Genomic DNA, 21,094 nt, shown 5'->3' with positions numbered 1-21,094 from the left:
TCTTAGCAGACAGGAGTTGGTGGCATTAACCCATTTTTAAGATGGGAAGCATGGGGCTGAAGAGGTGGGACCCGGACAACGTGACATTGGATTTGACTCCAAGATCTTTTAACTGCACCCAAACAGCGACAAGGATGGGGTTTGCTGAGAATGAACCCAGTGAAGAGAGACAATCTGGATTTATACGGGGCTTTTCAGTTATTGGAAAGGAAGAGACGTCCGTGAGGATGCTGGAGCCCAGCGCCCAAGGGCCCCCGCTCACCTGGGTGGGAGTCAGCCGAAACCCAGACCTGAGCAAGTAGATGCTCTTGTCAACCGCAGCTACACACACGCAACTGCCCCTTGCAGCCCTGACCCGCAGATCGATGACTTCCCCGGGTTGGGTCTCATTTGCTGAATATGTCAGTGAAACCTGGACCCAAACACAGCAGAAAACTCGGGAGCTTGACCGAACTCTCCAGACCCACCCACCCACCCACCCTCTCTGCCCTCCGAGAAGAGTCGGTCCTCGCCAGCTCAGCTGGGACCCTGGCTTTGCTGCACAGATGAGGAAAGGGATGGGAGGATGAATGACCGGAACTAGGCTGGCGCAACTGGTACATTCTGTGCAGAAGATGGGCGGGGAGAAGAGAGGTGGGGAGGTGGGCGGTGACAGAGGACATGTTGCAGCCAGTTTTGGAGGGCGCAGGAAGAGGACGTGGGGGGTGGAGCCCGTTTGGGGGGACATGAGTGGTGTCCCTTAGGTCTGGAGCCCAGCAGGGACAGAGAACAGCTGACCACTTTTCCTGTGTGTAATGAATGCAATCCCCATCTGGGTGAGTTTTGGAGGATCTCCAGTAAAGACGCAACTTAGGATCCTGAAGGTAGGGCAACCCTTAAAAGTCCTGCCTGTCATACTATGTGAAAGTCTGAGTGGCAGCTGTGTGCGGTCTACCCCAGCCCCGACACCCTGGAGCCCTCAGCCCTGATGACTCTTGCCCATCGCCTCTCCTTCCCCCAGTTTGGTACCCGATGCTCTACCTGGTTTTCAAAGAAGGTCTCAACAGCAAACTGGAGGCTGTCAGCCACCCCTTCTCCATTCTCCCTGACGTAGAAGGCCAGCAGGCGGCCGAGGGGGACCATGCTGGGGGTCACGGTCAGCCGGAGAGAGGTCACGCACACATTGACCTCTGCTGCTGGGGCTGGAGAGGGCTCTTAGACAAGTCAAAGGTGGGGACAGACGTGAAAACTCAGCATCCCACAGTAGAACCACTGACGCCCCAGTTGCTCTGGGGGTTACATAGGGGGTAGCACGAAGAGATGGCAGCCCAGGGCTGGCCCAGGGCAACTACTCCATGGATACTCACACCCCCTGTTATTTCACCCAGAAGGGAAGATAAACCCAAGAGGATGTGGATGCACAATGTCCAAAGCACCATTCAGGCCAGTGGTTCTCAACCATGGCAATGCTGCTCCCCAGGGGACGTTTGGTAATTTGGGTTGTCACAACTTGGGGGTGTTACTGGCATCTAGTGGGTGGAGGCCAGGGATGCTATCCAACACCCTACAATGCACAGGACAGCCCCACAGAGAATAATCCGGCCCCAAACATCAGTAGTGTGGAGGATGAGAAAGTGACGTGGATGAGAGAGACCCTGTCTGACGTCCTGTCTGCCTGTCTGCCCGCCTTCCTATCCATCATCCATCTAACTATCCATCCATCCATCCAATTATCCACCCATCCATCCATCTATGACTCTATCTAACCATCCATCTATCAATTTATCTATTGATGATTCTATCTATAAAGCTATCTCTTTATCCACCCACCTATCCATGACTCTATCCATCCATCAATTTATCTATTGATAATTCTATGAATCTGTCTCCCTATCTATCTATCTATCTATCTCAGTGATTCACACCCAGGAGTCACTTTTCCCCCTAGAGACATTGGTGATATCTGGAGACATTTTAGGTTGTCATACTGTGTGTAGGGGGGTTGCCCCTGGCATCTAGTGGGGGGAGACCAGGGATGTTGCTCAGCACCCTACAGTGCACAGCACAGGCCCCATCACAAAGAATATCCTGCAAGTGTCCACAGTCCTCAGTTAGGGGATCCTGCTTTAGGCAGAAGGGCTGTGAAGAGGAGGAGGCTGGGGGGACCCAGGGGAGGAGGTGGGTCTTGTGAGGAACATGTAGAGTCAAGGAGAGGGAAAAGAAGGACCCCTGAATGTGGAATCAGTCTGGGCAAAGGCAGAAGGGGCCTGGCAGATGGCAACCTGGCACATCATGGGCCTGTGCAGGGGCCCAGCCCATGGCAGGCTCAAGAGGAGCTGCCTCCAACAGCTGGTCACTGCCCAACCTCCTGGCCCCAACCCGGTCTTACCTGGAACATGTGCCCTCCACCCTGAGGCAGGCCCCCACTCCTGGCTGCACCCTGCCTACTCCTCCTTGCTGAGGCACCCACCCCAGTCTCAATGGTTCAGAAGGAATATAGGAAACTCCAGCCCGTGGCCTAGCTCACCTGTCTCGGAAAGGTGCATTAAGCGGATGGGTTTCTCCGGGGCTGCCCGCTTGCTTCTCTGCTGGGTGATGTGGGCAGGCTGCTGGCCCGAGAGCACAATGTTGCCCCTCGCAGCTACCTCATAGTACAGAGTGAAATTGCAGGGACACGTGGACTTCACTGGGAAATGGGCATCCTCCCCGACCTGTGGGAGACATGTAGCATGGGGAGCCATGCCTGGCACCCACAGCCCAGCACCAATGCCACAGCCTACCCTAGGGAGAAGGCCACTGTGGGGCCACAGGGAGTCCAAGAAAGCTGAGGGAGGAGCACTAGCTTCAGAGCTGAGTGCTCAGCATCTGGTCCTGGCTGTGGCCACATCGCCATGGCAACCTCAGCTGATGCTCTGTAAATGGGGCTGTGCTGCAGATGGACCGTGATAAGGGTACGGAACCTCTCAGTGAGTGCAGTGTAGTAAGGATCTGAACCTAGCCTAAGAGAGGTCTGGCCTTCGTCCCCTGCTCCTGGAAGGTGATCTTTAAGGCCTTGAAATGTCCTGCCTGATGAGTCTTTGTTTATCTGGGGTCTGGGGCCACACCAGATACTAACAATATAATTTATGGTAGGGACATTAGACCACACCATATCAGTTTGACCTCTGGAGGGGCTGAGACTAGGGTCGGCCAGGCAGGTGGTTAGCCATGTCTATGTGACTAACCTCCAATAAAAACCCTGGACACTGAGGCTCGGGTGAACACCCCTGGTTGGCAGTACACCATGCGTGTAGTCACACATTGTTGCCGGCAAAGCCACACTGTCCTTGACTCTGTGGGGGGAGGACAACTGGAAGTTCACATTCAGAACTCACCTGGCCCCTGCCTTATGATCCTCTTGCCTTGCCTGATTTTAATCTGTATCTTTCACTGTATTAAACTGTAACTGATTCTAACAGCTTTCAGTGATTCTGTGACTCCCTCTAGAGATTAAAGAAACTGAAAGTGGTTTGGTGACCCCCCCCCCAAATTCTGCAATTGATGGGGGATGGTCTTGGGGACTATTCCCTAACTTCACAGGCACCAGTGCAGGCAATGGGCTGGAACTTCTCATTGGATATACACTTGATGAGTTGGGTTCTATCACAATCCCCAAGTTTCCAGAGGGGGTTTGATCCCTTCCCAACATCAGTGAGTGGTGGGGACAGGATTCAAACCCCAAAGGGCTGAAGCCAGAGCCCCATGCTTAACCTCCAAGCTGCCCTCATTCCCTGTGTTACAGCTGAGGTCTCCCAGGTCCTGTGACCTCCCCAAGAGCTTGGAGTGTGACCATTTCCAACACTGATGTTACAGGCTGCATGAGAAGTCATCCTCTGGACTTTTGCCCCAGAGGTTCCCTCCTCTGCCCCATGTTTTACAATCCATGACTCTCCCCAAACATCTGGGCCACCCTGAATGCCCAGAGGAGGGTAATCTGAGGTGGTGAGTGGTGAGTATCATTCTCACTGTGGGTCCTTGGTCAAGTCATTTCACCTCTCTGATCCTCAGTTTCCCCGTTTGTAAAATAAGGTTATATCTCCTGGACAGAAGGTCCTGAGGATCCAATGAAATGATGAATGTATCATTCTCAACACCACACCTGTTCACTGTGGGTGGTTAATAAATGTCATTCTACTTCCCACTGAAGACAAGAACCCACCCGTTTAAGGAGCTGACCCAAAGGTCCTCACTCCCACAGCCAAATTTGGGAAACTGGAGTAGCAGAAAGAAGAATGAACTCTTGAGTGTCAAGGTCATGAAAGACAAGGAAAGACCAAGAAACCATCAGACTGGAGGACACAAAATGCAGTGTGAGATCCTGCATGGGATCCTGGACCAAAAAAAGCAGGTGCCTGGAAAAACTAGGGAAATGCAAATAAAGTCCGGGGTTTAGTTAATAGTCATGTCCAGTGCTGATGTCTTAGTTTTGACAAATGTGTCATGGTCTCATAAGATGGTAACATTAGGGGGAAGCCTAACGAAGTGCCAGTGGCCTTTTTTGTCCAAGTGCAAAAGCTGATCCTAAAATTCACACGGAAATGCAAAGGATCCAGGATAACCAAAACAATCTTGACAAAGAACAAGGTTGTGGGACTCACACTTGCCAATTTCAAAACTTACTACAAAGCTACAGTATCAAGACAGTGTGGTATTGGTATAAGGACAGACATATAGATCAATAGGATAGAACTGAGAGTCCAGAAATAAACATCTGTGGCAAATTGATTCTCATCAAGGGTGCCAAGACGTTTTGATGGGGAAAGAACAGTCTTTTCAACAGATGATTCTGGAACAACTGGATCTCCACATTCAAAGGAATGAAGTTGGACCCTACCTCACACCATATACAGAAGTTTACTCAAAATGGTTCAAAGACTTAAATGTAAGAGCTAAAACCATAAACTGTTAGGAGAAAACACAGGGGTAAACCTTCATGACCTTGGATTTGGCAATGGTTTCTTTGAGATATGGCACCAAAAGCACAAACAACCAAAGGAAAATAATAGATAAATTGGATTTCACCAAAATTAAAAACCTTTGTGGCATCAAAGGACACTATCAGGAAAGTGAAAAGACAACCCACAGAATGGCAGAAAATACTTCCAAGTCATATATCTGATAAGGGTCTAATGTCCAAAATATATAAAGTACCCTCACAAAAACAAAAAGACAAACAATTTAAAACACTAGGGAAAGAAAGCTGGATGAAGGATATGCAGGAACTCTCTGCCCTATATGAGCAACTCTTCTGTAAGTCTAAAGTTATTCCAAAATCTGAAATGAAAAAAGGAAGCATGGTGGTAACAGATTATAACACATTGAATAATCTTTTAGAAGTTCACAACTCCATAGGCACACTGAAAACAACAATAATACAGCAAAATTAATAGTGGGGCAAGTTCTTTTTTTACCAGCTAATAAATTTAGAAGGAATGTCAGAATCACGGTAAGTGCAGAAATCAGAATATCCATCATAAAGCCAATGTGATAACTGATTACAGCAAGAATCATCAAAGATGCCAAAGGCATTTGGTGAAAGGTTGCTGGGGCTCAGGACACTGTGGCAGGGACCTCAGAGTGTCACCCAGATTATTTATTAGCTTCACCTGCAGAGGGAAAGAGCTGGTAGGAACCAGACCCAGCTTCAGCAAGGGTGGGGCTGCCCAAATCTGTGTCTCCTGATGGCACTCAACAAAAGGAGTACGTACATAGTGGTTTTGCCAGAACCATGTTTTAACCTGAATCTCACTCATAATGTGGGATAATCTACAAGATCACAGGCTTGAATTCTTTACAGAAGTCATGGCAACGAAAAGGCAGGGAGACTGTTCTAGATCAAGAACGATTACGGACACAGGAAGAGCCAGATGCAACTTTTAAATTGATCCTGAGTAAAATCCATGCACGCATACACACATGCTCACACAGGTGAGCGCACACACATGTGCACATGTACAAGCATGCATCTGCAAGACATGCATGCACACACACATATGTGCAGGCATGCATGGGTGCGCACACACACCATATATAAGCTATATCTCGAGGACACCTTTGAGAATCTGAATATTGCCTGTGAGTTAAACAATGTGATTGAGTTAATATAATTTTCTTAGATATAACAATGACCTTGCGGTCATGTTGAAGAATGTCCCTATTTTTAAAACACATCATGCTCAAGTATTTAAGAGTGAAGCATCATATCTGTAATTTACTTTCAAATACTGCAGTCAAAAAAGGGGGAGGGCTTCCCTGGTGGCGCAGTGGTTGAGAGTCCACCTGCCGATGCAGGGGACACGGGTTCCTACCCCGGTCCGGGAAGATCCCACGTGCCGCGGAGCGGCTGGGCCCGTGAGCCATGGCCGCTGAGCCTGCGCGTCCGGAGCCTGTGCTCCGCGACGGGAGAGGCCACAGCAGTGAGAGGCCCGCGTACCGCAATAAATAAATAAATAAATAAATAAGGTGGAAAGAAATAGATGGATAAATAGGTGAGTGGATGGATGGATGGGTAGATGGGTGGGGGAATGGGTGGTAGGTGGATGATGGGTGCATGGGTGGGTAGATGGGAAGATGGATGGCTAGGTGGATGGGTGGGGGGGTGGGTAGATGGGTGGGTGGATGGGTGGATGGAGAGATAAATAGATGAGTGGATGGATGGGTGGATGGGTAGATGGATGGGTAGGTAGGTGAGTGGGTGGGTGGGTAGATGGGTGGGTAGATGGATGGAGGCAAAATATTAATTCATAAATCTAGGTGAAAAGCGTATGGTTATTTATTATACTTTTTTTTATTTCTCTCTAAATTTGCAAATATCCTCCTTATAACAACACCCAAACAAAAGTCTCTTTCTGTTCAAGATGTTGGGAAAAAAAAAAGGAAAGAGTGCAAATCTTTTTCTTCTCACGAACTAACCCCATGGCATCAGAGCAACCCTAAAATATTGGGGTGACAGTCCCATTTACAGAGCAGCTCCTCCCTGTACATCTCTTGGTGCTGGAGGAAGAAGAAAGGGCCCCAACACAGAGCTGGGACTGCACCAGGCATGGCCACTCTTGCCTCAATGCCCTGAGGTCACACTCAGGGCCCCTCGATGACAGTCTGGGACGGGGAGAGCTGGCGCCTGCTGACCTAACTGAGGCAGGACAGAGGTGTCCCTCCAAGAAGAAATTCTGAGCAGCCCAGCCAAGTCCTCGCCTACGGGAACAGTGGTCCCAGCAGACATGACACAGGACTCCTTCCCACCCCCACAAGAAGGTGGCCAACCCCAGCATCCCTACGCAGCACAGATGGTTAAACAGTATTAAAACAAGAACAGGGTGTGCAGCCAAGCTGGGCATGATCTCACTGGAGTTTCTCATTCTCATAACCCCCACAGAGGGCCATTAAACCCAGGGACTAGGCAGCCCTGCCACCTCAGTTCCTCCAAGACGCATCCCAGGGGCCCCTCAGGTCTGGGCAGCACCCTCGGAGAGGGGATCTCAGAGGTTTACAGGGCTGGTAGGACCTGGGAGTCCCGTTGGCAAGTGGTTTCCATTAGAGGCAATGCTGGCAAGCCTGCCACCACCCACGGCAGCCGGGCTCAGCCCTCAGAACATCAATTAGGGGAATTAACGGAGTGCTTTATAAAACATACATATACGTATACATCGTTTAAGAGGTGAGGGGACAAACAAACCGCAGTTGATCCCAACCGTATGATGCAATGTAATTCGCCACGAAAATGAAAGGCCCTCTCCAGTCAGGAAAAGAATCGGAGGTAGTTCGATGCAAATTGCTAAATGAAAGAAGCCAATCTGGGGACTTCCCCGGTGGTCCAGTGGCTAAGACTCCGCACTTCCAATGCTGGGGGCCTGGGTTCAGTCCCTGGTCAGGGAACTAGATCCCACATGTCGCAACTAAAAAAGATTCCACGTGCCACAACGAAGATCCCGCAAGTGGCAACAAAGATCCCACGTGCTGCAACTAAGACCCGGCACAGGACTTCCCTGGTGGTGCAATGGTTAAGAATCCGCCTGCCGATGCAGGGGGCACAGGTTCAATCCCTGGTCCAGGAAGATCCCACACGCCGCAGGGCAATTAAGCCCATGTGCCACAACTACTGAGCCCACGTGCCACAACTATTGAAGCCCACGTGCCTAGAGCCCGTGCTCCACAACGAGAAGCCACCGCAATGAGAAGCACGGGCACCGCAATGAAGAGTAGCCCCCGCTCGTTACAACTAGAGAAAGCCCTCGTGCAGCAACGAACCCAACACAGCCAAAAAAAAAAAAAAAAAAATACCCACTGCAGCCAAATAAATATTTTTTAAAAAAGAAGAAGACAATCTGAAAAGTACATGCACTATATAATTCTGGCTCTATGACATTCCTGAAAAGGAAAAAGTATAAAGACAGTGAAAAGCTCAGCGTTTGCCAGGGGTTGGAGGGAGGGAGGGAGGAATAGGTAGAGCACAGTGGATTTTTCGGGAAGTGAAACGATCCTGTATGACATTGTAACGGTGGATACGTGACATTGTGCATTTGTCATAAAACGTGCACCACCAAGAGGGAACCCTGACATACACTGGGGACTTCAGTCCATAGTCACATATTAATAGCGGCTCATCAATTTTAACAGATGGTAATAATCAGGGAAACTGCGTGCAGGGGAAGTGGGTGTATGGGAAGTCTCCGTAGTTTCTGCTCAGTGTTTACGGATCCCTATTTCCACACACATCTTCACGCATCTTACTTAATTTGGATCATGGAATAACAGACTTGGGAAGAACTATAACGTGAGACCCAGCTCTGAGTTTGTCTCATCTTTGCACTCGGTGTGTCTGCAAGTGTCTGGTGGGTGACTTCCGGTGCCTTTGCACAAGAAACTCCAGACAGTGGGGAACCAGGGCCAACGGGACCCTGAGGGCAGGTGACATCACAGTAAACCCTGGCCTTGGCCTAAATGTCCATCATAAATGAATGACAGGAATTCATTCCATGGAATACTCCCCTTGCCGGAGGGATGGGGCTCCTGTGTCAGCATGAGTATTAACCCTGCTGGGGCACGTGCAGACTCCCTGGAGGCACATGCATGCTGCTCCTCGGGCCCCGTCCTGCTCCAGAAGGGCACACCTGAAAGCCTTACCTGCAGGGGGAGGGAGGGCGGCTGCAGCTGCAGGTAGCACTGGCTGGGGGAGTACCAGCTGCTGAGGGAGAGGTAGCTGGGCAGGTACTGGGCCCCCACGAGCTTTCCACCGAGGGCTGTCACCTTGGTCTAAAGAAGAGAGGGTATTTGATCAAGGCTTGGATGCTTGGTGTCGGAAGGGGGTCTTAATCAGGCCTATGTAATGAAACCCCAATAAAAACTGTGGACACTGAGGTGGGTGTGAGCATCCCTATTGCCTGTGCTCTGGGTGTAGTATCAGGAGGGTGATGTGTCCCGACTCCACGCTTCTGCCTGCCCTGCCCTGCCCTGCCCTGCAACAAGATCTTCTCATGTTCCAATTTCCCTTTGGAGAACCTCTTCCCCAATTCTCAGAGTATGGGGTCCAGTGTGGCTAGCTTGTTCTTCCCCAGCTCCACGGGAAGCAAGTGTCCAAGGCTGGCCACAGGGTGTTGGGGGTTGGCTCAGGCAATGGCAGGTGGCCCACGTGGCCACTGAGAGACAGTTCCATCATGGGCATATTAGGGAAGCCCATGTCCTGGGCTTGCCAGCAGCTTCGGTGGCTTCTCGGAGGGTAAAACCTCCTTGGGAAGTGAGCACAGGGGAGATGGTGGTCAGGAGAGGGAGAAGCCGCGCTGGGCAGCATCCCCAGAGCTGTGGACGCTGCTCCCCCTGGAGTTCTCCATCCTCCCCCTTCATGCCCCGTTATATTACTTTTGCTCTTTTGGGAGTTTGAACCTGTTGCCTTCACTTGCTGCTGGAAAAGTGTTGCTAACACAAGAGAGTTGCCAGAAGTGGGGGCAAGAAGGGAGTAGTCTAAGACCTCTGTGTGATAAAGAACAAAGAAGCTGGGGACTTCCCTGGTGGCGCAGTGGTTAAGAATCCACCTGCCAATGCAGGGGACACGGGTTCGAGCCCTGGTCTGGGAAGATCCCACATGCTGCGGAGCAACTAAGCCCATGCGCCACAACTACTGAGCCTGCGCTCTAGAGCCCACGAGCCACAGCTACTGAGGCCCGTATGCCTAGAGCCCGTGCTCCGCAACAAGAGAAGCCACCGCAGTGAGAAGCCCACACCTCAACGAAGAGTAGCCCCCGCTCACCGCAACTAGAGAAAAGAAGCTGGCCCACCTTTATCTCAGTTACTGGCAGATAGCCTCTGAACCCCTAAAATTTCCCAAGTGATGCGGGTGTCTTTGTTATTCATGGTGGGTCCTGATAATATGAGCTAATGAGATAGTTCGGGATGGGGACAATCATGCCAGAAAGACCAATCATGGGATTAGAGGGTTGGGGCTTTGAGCCACGTGATGTGGTATCAACTTGACCTCTAGGGAGGGGAGGCGGCTAGAGACTGAGTTCAGTCATGGGGCCAATGATTAATCAATCAAGCCTATGTAGTGAAACCCCAATTAAAACGGTGGACACCAAAGTGGAAGTGTGCATCCCTATTGGCAGTGCTCTGTGTAGTGTCAGGAGGGTGATGTGTCCCAACTGCATGGGGACAGCACATGAAGCTACAAATTGGGGACCCTCCCAGCTCTCGTCCTGTGCATGTGTGTCTCTCTCTTTGGTTGGTCCCAATTTGTATCATTTTGCTATAATAAAACTGTAATTGCAAAAAATACAAACTTCCAGTTATAAATTCAGTCCTGGGGATGTAATGTACAGCATGGGGTCTATAGTTAATAATATCGTATTGTACATTTGAGAAAGGTGCTAAAAGAATAGATCTTAGAGGTTCTCATCACAAGAAAAAAAGTGTAACTGTGTATGGTAACTGGACATATTGCGGTGTCATTTCACAATATATACATACATTAAATCATTACGTTGAACACCTGAAATGAATATAATGCTACATGTCCACAGGTGCTGTAATTGTAAGGTAGTGGGGTAGCAGGAACCTCCAAATTTGTAGCCAGGTGGTAAAAAGTGTCGGTGGCCTGGGGATCCCTGGCTGTTAAAAATCTTTAAGGAGGGCTTCCCTGGTGGCGCAGTGGTTGAGAGTCCACCTGCTGATGCAGGGGACACGGGTTCCTACCCCGGTCCGGGAAGATCCCACGTGCCGCGGAGCGGCTGGGCCCGTGAGCCATGGCCATGGCCGCTGAGCCTGCACGTCTGGAGCCTGTGCTCCGCAATGGGAGAGGCCACAACAGTGAGAGGCCCGTGTACCGCAAAAAAAAAAAAAAAAAAAAAGTCTTTAAGGACATGTCGCCCACAGGGGACATAGTGACCACAAGTGTCCTCGGCTCCCACCTACACATTTATTCTCAGCTACCTTCTGTCCCCACCATCCCAGTGTCCGTGGGGCCACCACGCCTACCACCAGCTATAGAGGTGAGGGCTGGGACATCCTCTTTACCACACCTGCTCCTCCCTCGCCGGACAAGGAGACACCAGGTCCTGCCAATTCTACCTCCACAGCTCCAGGCTCAGTGTCTTCTCCATCATCACCTCCCGTCTGCCCACCTGTGGCCCCGCCCAGACATCCCCCACTATGGGCACTGGAGTGACAGACTGCCTTCTGGGTAAGCCCTGAGCACCCCTGTGAGGTGAGGGGAAGCCCCACTGGCTCCCTCCTCCATATCTTCTTGAAATGGCTTGGCTGCCTGGGCATTTGCAGGATCCAATTACGCTAGGACTCTGGGCCACTGGGGCTGTGCATATGCTGTTCCACCTTCCTGGAAGCAGCCTGGCTGAACCTCCCCCTTGTCAGGAGTCCACCTGGGAAGATCCCCTCACAGAAGCCAGGCACCCTCATCTCTTCTCAGCCCCCGCCTCACTCTGGGGTGGTTGGGTTATCTGACTTACTATCAGCCTCCCCCATCAGACTTTGAACTCCCTCAGGGCAGGGGCAGGACCCAGGTCCACTGACCCAGTGCCTGAGCATGGCCTGGAGGAGGGGCCAAATCCATGCCTGCTGGCTGAATGACAAGGGTCTAGGTGACTCACCCACCTCCAGCCACACGTGCTGGGCTGACACAGGGATGGAGGGGATTTCAAACCCTACCAGCCCACCCCGGGACACAGACTCGGTGGTGTATATGTTGTCCTTCGGCGTCAGCTCTGCCCTGATCTGGACCGTCACCCCCTCAGCCGGGCTGCCGTCTGGGTAGGACAGCTCCACCTGGAAGGAGTCACCAATGATTCAACGTGGTTAGGGTGGCAACACTTCCCAAATGGATCTACAGATTCAACCCAATCACCCAGCAGACTCCCAGCCAGCTTCCTTTTAGCAATCAACAATCTAATGCTAAAATTCATACGGAATTGCAAGTGGCACCGAACAGCCAAAGCAATCCTGAAAAAGAACCAAGAACTCACACGTCTCAATTTCAAAACGTCCTACAAAGGTACAGTAATCAAGGGGCTTCCCTGGTGGCGCAGTGGTTGAGAGTCCGCCTGCCAATGCAGGGGACACGGGTTCGTGCCCCGGTCCGGGAAGATCCCACATGCCACGGAGCAGCTGGGCTCGTGAGCCACGGCTGCTGAGCCTCCGCGTCTGGAGCCTGTGCTCCGCAACGGGAGAGGCCACAACAGTGAGAGGCTCGCATACCGCAAAAAAAAAAAAAAAAAAAAAAAAAAAAAAAAGGTACAGTAATCAAGACACGTGGTACTGGTATAAGGACAGATATGCAGACCAGTGGAGTAGAAGAACTGAGAGTCCAGATATAAATCCACCCACCTATAGTCAATTGATTCAAAAAAATAAGATTAAAATATGGTGAGGGGGAATTCTCTGGCAGTCCAGTGATTAGGACTCCACGCTTCCACTGCAGGGGGCATGGGTTCAATTCCTGCTCAGGGAACTAAGATCCTGCATGCCGAGTGGCACAGCAAAAAAAAAAAAAAGAAAAGAAAAAGATTATAGTCAATTGATTTATGACAAGGGTGCCAAGACCATTCAATGGGGAAAGAACAATTCCTTCAACAAGTGGTTCTGGGACAACTGGATCTCCACATGCAGAAGAATGCAGTTGAACCCCTACCTCACACCATATACCAAAATTAACTCAAAATGGATCAGAAACCTAAATGTAATGGCTAGAACTACAAAACACTTCGAAGATAACGTAGGGGAAAACTTTTATGACCTTAGACTTGGCAAAGAAGTCACAAGGCACAAATCACCCCATGCCAGCCATTCTCCTGGTGCCATAGCCAGGTAGGAATGGGGCGGGCAATGCCACGGACCGTGCCACGTGACTCTCAGACCTCACTCATTCAGGCAGGTAGAAAAGGCAGTCAGAATGAGGGGTTCAGATATTGTGAAGAAATATGGTCAGTGGTTCCTGAAGGACCCTGGAGCACCCCTCAACTGTGTAGGTTATCTGGTGATGGGGTGACCAGCTTCAGCTCCGTTCTTTAAGGCAGACAGTAGAAAATTTCTTAGGTGTAGGTGAAATGCTCCCCTTTCACTGAATGGACAGCTCCAAGCCCCTTCTTCACACACCATCTGACCCTGCACATGGTGCCTTAGCTTCTACTCAAGCTGGTACCCTCAAAGCCAGGGGCACACAAGCCATGTCTCTGTGTGTGGGACAGTGAGAACTGAGATCTCATCACGGAGGAGAAAAGAGAGGTCCCAGAGCAGAGCAGGAGAAGCAGGACACAGCATGAGGACAGACCGCTAGGATCCTGTGGGTGACCCATGGAACATAAAAGGGGACAGGGGTGTGGGTGCTGGGCAGAGGCAGGGGTTAGAGGGCATGGCCAGCTTCCCCTTGAGGTGATGCTAGGCTCCACTGGCCTTGACTCCCCCAGCTGCAATTGAAACACAGATGCCCCAGTTCAGCAATTAGGATAAGGATCTCGAATTTCTAGTCACCTCAAACTTTACTGTGTAGAAAAAATGGTGTGGTGGGTGGGAGGGAGATGGGGGCTTGTTCAAAATGCTGTTCCCCACAGGGGATCTGAATCAGTCTGTCTCAGGGACGGGGATCTGACTTTTAGGGACTTAGCTATTAAGTCATCCAGAGATAACGTCAACCCAGTTAAGGAAGGTGATTTAATAAGTGGATACGTTTGGTAGTGTATATGGGAAGGAGATGCAAGGGAGGAGATATGGGGATATATGTATATGTATAGCTGACTCACTTTGTTATAAGGCAGAAACTAACACACAATTGTCAAGCAATTATACTCCAATAAGGATGTTAAAAAAAATAATAAGTGGATACGTAGCATCATGGTTTAACGCTCTAGGTACGGGAATGTCTAACTATGTGGATTAAAGTAAACCATGCTTTTAGGTGGAGCAGAATGTCCAGTGTCCCCTGCCCTGGGTACCAGCTCTCATCACACTCAGCAAAGCAGTCCCTTGATCCCAAGAGGGCAAAAGTTCTGCTGGCAAAATCAAACGACGTAGTATTCAGCCAAGTCACGGCTGTGGGGCACGCGGCATGCACTGCAGTGGTTACACAGTGGTCCTTGGGCAGGAGCTGGGCTGGGAGGCAGCGCAGAACCTGTGACCTTGACGGCCCCTGCTGGGCACCATGCCCAGGGCTTACCTTCCCCACATAGGACAGACCCGGCTTAAACTGCTTCCTGGTGTCCTTGGAGTACCGGACATCCACCAGCTGTCTCTGGACGGGGGTGGAGTCATCAAAAGCCACCTGTTGGCTCCCGTCCGTGCTGGTCACCATGGCCCAGATGCTGACGGTGCCCCGGAAGTGCTCAGGGACATCGGCCAGGATCATGTCCTTCACGCAGATGTTGAAGTCCTGGGAGCCGTGGATCTGGAGGCGGGAAACACACAGGTCGTGCTCGCCGGGAGCTGGAGTGGCTTTGAGAGACGACTCGCAAGCGCAGAGCTCGAGTAGGTGACTCTGGGGACTTCCCTGGCGGTCCAACGGTTAAGACTGCATGCTCCCAATCTGGGGGGCCCAGGTTCGATCCCTGGTCAGAGAACCAGATCCCACATGCCGCAACAAAGATCCTGCGTGCCGCAACTAAGACCAGGCGCAGCCAAATAAATAAATATTAAAAAAAAAAAAAAAGTAGGTGCCTCTGGTGGCTTGGAGGCCCAGGGGGACACTCGGTGACCCACCCAACCTATGCCGTGAGTCACTGCGTGGGGACTGAATCCCTGGCTGGACATGCATTATGTCCCAGGAGGAAGGGAGTCAGCTCCTTGGGCAGAAGGTGAGACAACCCCTCGGGCCAGACTGCAGGCAGGGACTTGAACCTGGTCAGCCACACTGGAGCACTGGCTCGCCTCCCACGCCCGGGGTACAGAACCCCCTCAATCAACCCCTATCTCAGGACCTGGAGGCAGAGGCTGGCAAATAATCCACATTCACAAACAGCTGTGGAGTGAATTACTCAGTAAAGGAGAAAATTAAGGCAAGAGCCACCAGGGGCAGCCTCCAGGGACAATGGCTAGGATACCGAGGGCACCAACACCAGGCACGAAAGAGGTGAGGGGCCAGGGTGTCTACTCCACAGAAGAGAAGCCTCAGGGACAGAGAGCGGGGACACATCCCAGGTGGCAAAGGGATGAAGACATAGCTTCGGGTGGAAATGGGAAGGAGGTGGCGCTGACAGGGTTTAATGCCTACAGGGGCACCGAATCTCCAAGATGTGTGTGTATGTTACATAGTAGCACACTCACAACTTAATGTTAAGTTGAAAAAGAAAAACAAAAACCAGCTTATAAAACTGGACACGCACGGGAACGTGAAATCATGCAGCCACTTTGGAAAACAGTCTGGGAGCTCTTCAAACAACTAAACAGAGAGACACCACTGAGAGACTGAATATACAAATGGACCAGGGCCAGATAATACAGAAAAAAAGAGAACTCGGACCCACACTCTGCAGCCACCAGCAAGGAAGCCAACCCATTACAGTCGGCTCTCCGTATTCGCGGCTCCGCATTTGCGGATTCAACCCACTTCAAAGAGTTTCAATCTGGGATCCTGGGATGCAGAAGCCTCAGACATGGAAGGGCCAACTGTATCTATAAGTCAGACTTGTAAGAAGTCAGACCCCTATCTCAATAGCAACCAAACCATAACCCCCGTCACAACAAGCCCCAAATGGCCAGGACCAGATTCATAACTGACAATTTTTCTGATTTTGGCTCCCACTTCCATCTTAGGACCAATTGGAAAGAGCCAAATGTGCACCCCCTCATCAATCACTTTGGATGCCTGTTTCTAGTTACCCGCCCATGACTTTCTGCACACCAATAGCCTCCCATCACGGCACACTGGAAGCCTTCCCTTTCTTTCACTATAAAGCCTTCCCACTTCTCCACCTGCCTTTGAGTCTCTGCCAAACACAGGTGATGGTGGCTGGCTCCCTTGCTGCAAGCTTCGAATAGATAGCCTTTGCTTGTTCTTGTTTGGGCGGTCTTCATTTAATTGCATACCATACAACCCAGGGATTCCAAATGCAAGAGAAATGAAAACATCTGGCCACACAAAAACTTGTACGTGAATGTTCATAGCATCATCCAGAATAGCCGAAAAGCAGAAACACCTCAGATGTCCGTCAGCTAATGAACGGATAAACAAAATGTGGTCCAACCACGCAGCGGAATATTACTCAGCCATAAAAAAGGATGAAGTACCTACACACGGTACAATGTGGATGAACCTTGAAAGCATCAGGCTGAGTGAAAGAAACCAGACACAAAAGGTCACATGGTACATGATTCCATTTATATGAAATGTCCAGAAATCCACAGAGACAAAGCATGTAAGTAAGTGGTTGCCAGGGGCTGGAGATGCAAACAGGGCTTAACTGCAAAAGGATGTGAGAGATTGGCGGGGGTGGGGGGACGGTTAGCAGAAATATTCTAAAACTGTATGGTGGTGGTTGTACAACTCTGTAATATACTAAAAACTACTGATTCGTACATTCTATATGGGGATTTGAATTATATGATATGTGAATTATGTCTCAAGAAAACTTTTTTTTAACTTTACACACAACATCCTAAGAGGAAACACATCAAAATACCAATAGTGGCTGTGTCTGCCTATCAGAGGACAAGTCGACTTTATTACTTCTTTTTTATATGTTCTAGCCTCTATGTTCAGCCTGCAGGAATTTTATCATCGGAATATCCCCACCAGCTAAAGTGTTTTGGAAAGCAAAATAAAACGGACGATCACAGAGATGAAGCTGGTGGGAAGGGACCCACCGAGTGGGTCGGGGTTCCTGCTCCTCACCTTGGTGGTCCTAAGGATGGGGCGCCCCACCTCCTGGCTGTAGTACCCCACGCCATTTACAGTCATGTTGATGGTTAAAGTCCCTGAGACAGGTTTCCCAAAGGTATACCTGGAACGAAAGGACAAAGGGTAGTAAGTTTCACAAGCAGGAGATGCCCAGGGGACAGCGGAGGAGGGGTCAGTTTCAGGAAGGCCAGGCCCCGCAAGATGTGATCAGTGGTACAGTGGCTAATCCAGGGATGCTTCCCATCCTACACTCCACCTTACAGCCCTCCCTGTAGCCCTGAGTAAGGACAGATCACATCAGGGCCCTGTGATCCTCTGCACCAAGCCTCATGTTGGACAGAAAAAGAGACCAAGGGTCAAAGAGGAACTCTGGACCAAAGCAGCAGGGTATATGAGACAACCACTGAGGCTGGCCACACATTGGAGCAAGGCAGCCCAGAGGATCGAGCAACCGTGGACAACAGGAAGGCCTGGCTGGGCTTAAGTGCCCAGGGAGTTCAACTTTGAACCAGAGATCTGACCTCTCTGAGCTTTGGTTCCCTCATCGGGAGAATGAGAATAAAACCATCCTCTCAGGGATGTTGGTAAAATACTTAAATGTATGTATATCATGCCTGATGCAGTGGAGACACCTGCTTACTGGGACACAGGGGCAAAATGGGAGCAAAATTTAAAAAATAACACCCAGAATTTTGCTAGTATTTTCTAGACTATAAAATGTGTGTATCCAGCAGCTCTATTTACAATAGCCAGGACATGGAAGCAACCTAAGTGCCCATCAACAGATGAATGGATAAAGAAGATGTGGCACATATATACAATGGAATATTACTCAGCCATAAAAAGAAACAAAATTGAGTCATTTGTAATGAGGTGGATGGACCTAGAGTCTGTCATACAGAGTGAAGTAAGTCAGAAAGAGAAAAACAAATACCATATGCTAACACATATATATGGAATCTAAAAAAAAAAAAAAAAGGTTCTGATGACCCTAGGGGCAGGACAGGAATAAAGATGCAGACGTAGAGAATGGACTTGCGTACACGGGGAGGGGGAAGGGTAAGCTGGGACGAAGTGAGAGAGTGGCATGGACATATACACACTACCAAATGTAAAATAGATAGCTAGTGGGAAGCAGCCACATAGCACAGGGAGATCAGCTCGGTGCTTTGTGACCACCTAGAGGGGTGGGAAAGGGAGGGTGGGAGGGAGGCGCAAGAGGGAGGGGATATGGGGATATATGTATACGCATGGCTGATTCACTTTGTTATACAGCAGAAACTAACACAACAATATAAAGCTATTATACTCCAATAGAGATGTTAAAAAAAAAATGTGTGTATCCACCACGTCCCTGGATTTTAAAACACACACAGCCAGGGGAGACACACGAGGGAGAAGTCTCAGCCACAACCTCCGGCAGGTGGCAGAGATGGGGCGGGGACGCGGGCCATGTAGGGCTCTCCCAGGGGTCCCAGAAAGGGACAGAGCCTCTTGACTCCCTCCGGTCGACCCTCACATCGTGCTCCGTCAACAGCCTGGTCATTAGACGGGTCAGCCCACTGGCTGTAAGTCAGTCCACTGGCTGTGGATGCTGCCCGCAGGGTAAGGGGCATGGCCTGGGGGGTGTGCCCTGGGGAAGGGCATGCCCTAGGGGAGGGCCATGTCCTAGGGGCAGGGGCTTCCCTGGGGAGGGGCAAGTACTAGGGGAGGAGCAAATCCTAAGGGGACTGGGTGTGCTCTGGAGGAGGGGCGTGTCCTAGGGGAGGAGCACTGCTGGGAAGGGGTGGGTCCTAGGGGAGGGGCGTGCCCACAGTGGGAAGGGCTCACCGACAGTGGCCGCCTCTTTCTCACCTGGCCCGCACAGTGCCGGTCTCACAAGTGTCCAGGTCCTGGATATATCGGGGCGGGTCAATAAGGAGCTCAAACTTCGGCAACACTGAAGGGAGAGAGCAGAGAGGAAGGAGGCAGGGTGGCTTCCACCTCTGGGGCGGCCCCAGAAGGGTACCGGAGATGTGGGAGGGAGGAACACAAAGCCACCTCTGGGGTTTCTGTGCTGCTGACACCATAGGAATCCACACCACCCGTTGCTGAGCAGCTCTCTGGGGGTTTTGCCGGCTGCATCTATTTCCTATCTTTGGGGGACCAGCACTTCGTTTTTCTCAGGGGGCCATGTATCATCAGTTTTAGGCCACCTGAACTGAGTGCAGCCAATTCCAGCCCATCCCAGGGGTGCACAAGTAGCCAGGCTTCTGGACCCGTCAGGGGCATCCTGAGGGTGCCTGCAGCTGGAAAGGGTCACTCTTTGCCACCCTGGGCACATCCAGCCAGCTCGTCCCACTGCACAGCCCACGGAGAGATGGACACCAAGGAGCAGAATGGAGGAAACATGAAGACTCTGGTCCTGAGAGCTTGTTACACAAGCCTATAACCCTTTCCTTTTGCTTACTGGGTCTGCACCAGGCTTCTGTTGCTTGCAACCCATAATCCTGACCTCTAAGGATTTTCCTTCCAAGACCTGCCTCGTGAAAGGAAGAGAAATCCTTGACCCCATCAGGGAGAATTTTAGCACAGAAGCAGAGTATATGGCTCTGGCCCAGGTTCATTCCCCAGCTCTTATTACTTGAGCAGTTTCCTTAACAGCTCTCTCAGCCTCAGTTTCCCCATCTGTAAAATGGAGATACCTCATAGGTTCAGGACAAGGATGAAAGAACAAAAGGAAGTGACAGCCTTAAAAAGGAAGGACATTCGGACACATAATGCAACATGGATGAACCCTGAGGACATTATGCTCCGTGATATAAGCTACTCACAAAAAGACAAATACCTTATGATTCTACTCATATGAAGTCATATATTTTACAATTTTTTTTAAAGGACATGACAAAGGCCCAGCCTTCCATATCATGCCTGGCCCTACTGAGCCCTCAGCGAATAAGGCTCCTGCCATCTTCCCCCTTGTCATGTGTGTTGTCACTAGGGCTGTGGTTTCTCCCAGATCTGAAATCCTTGGGTCCTAAGATTCTCTGACTTACCATACTTCTGAACTTCAAAGGACTTGTTGTACACGTGGCCTTGCATTTCGACAAAAACGAACCATTCTCCCAGTACCGGCTGGTCAGACAAGGGGAAGGTCATGTTGGTGATACCTGTGTGAAGAGAGACGCCCCCCCTCATCCTGGGGCAAGTGAGTGTACAGAGGGCCTGGCATCTGGTGGTGAGGTCAGGGCAGAGGCGCCCCGGGGACCCTGCGCCTTCCCCTGGCCGAGCAGTCCCTCGGGGAAGCCAGAAGCCACCCGAGGCTGGCGGGGATTTGTGCAGAACAAGCACCTCTGCAGTCTGAAGGGGAAGCAGCGAGACACTGCACCTTGGGTTCCTGGGGGACCCCCGAGGCCAAGGCCAGGCGCAGACAGCTCTGCTCCCCACGCGAGTCGTTCCCTTGGTGACAGAGAATCACACAAGCCCTGTCCCTACTTGGCAGCCCTCTCCAGGCATCTCAGAATCAGGAAGAGCGAAATGAACATGGAGAGGGGTCAAGGCCAGGCCAGGAGATCTGCACAAACCACCACAGCCCACACGGTGGCTAGAGACCCCATTCTCTGTGTCTGGTTCACAGAGGCACGCGGGGGCCAGGAGCCCCCGAGCAGGACTCAGGGGTCTGTCATGTCTGTGCATTTCCCAGGTCGAGGGTGCACAGCTGTCCTCAGTCTCCCCAAACCCCACCTACAGCTCCCCTCTCCCAGGACT

General features: G+C 50.9%; 1 protein-coding gene across 3 annotated transcripts in view; it reads right to left on the bottom strand.

Moving 5' to 3' along the window:
- The window catches only part of CPAMD8 (C3 and PZP like alpha-2-macroglobulin domain containing 8), a 98,806-nt gene that overhangs the window by 62,577 nt on the left and 15,135 nt on the right, over positions 1-21,094 (bottom strand). For all 3 annotated transcript variants that reach the window (XR_004349427.1, XM_032629015.1, XM_032629014.1), the window contains exons 8-16: positions 20,383-20,496; positions 19,202-19,286; positions 17,342-17,450; positions 14,672-14,899; positions 12,118-12,288; positions 9,142-9,270; positions 2,507-2,690; positions 1,021-1,193; positions 263-412 (exon numbers count right to left, since the gene is read on the bottom strand). Coding sequence is in view for 2 of the 3 variants with exons in the window: in XM_032629015.1 (XP_032484906.1) it covers positions 263-412; positions 1,021-1,193; positions 2,507-2,690; positions 9,142-9,270; positions 12,118-12,288; positions 14,672-14,899; positions 17,342-17,450; positions 19,202-19,286; positions 20,383-20,496 (1,343 nt within the window). In the remaining variant the exon portion in view is untranslated. The remainder of the gene's footprint in view (positions 1-262; positions 413-1,020; positions 1,194-2,506; positions 2,691-9,141; positions 9,271-12,117; positions 12,289-14,671; positions 14,900-17,341; positions 17,451-19,201; positions 19,287-20,382; positions 20,497-21,094) is intronic.

The sequence above is a fragment of the Phocoena sinus genome, chromosome 3, assembly GCF_008692025.1.
Source record: "Phocoena sinus isolate mPhoSin1 chromosome 3, mPhoSin1.pri, whole genome shotgun sequence".
Taxonomy (NCBI): domain Eukaryota; kingdom Metazoa; phylum Chordata; class Mammalia; order Artiodactyla; family Phocoenidae; genus Phocoena; species Phocoena sinus.
The sequence above is the reverse complement of the archived record's forward strand: the minus strand, read 5'-3'. Positions and strand labels throughout refer to the sequence as shown.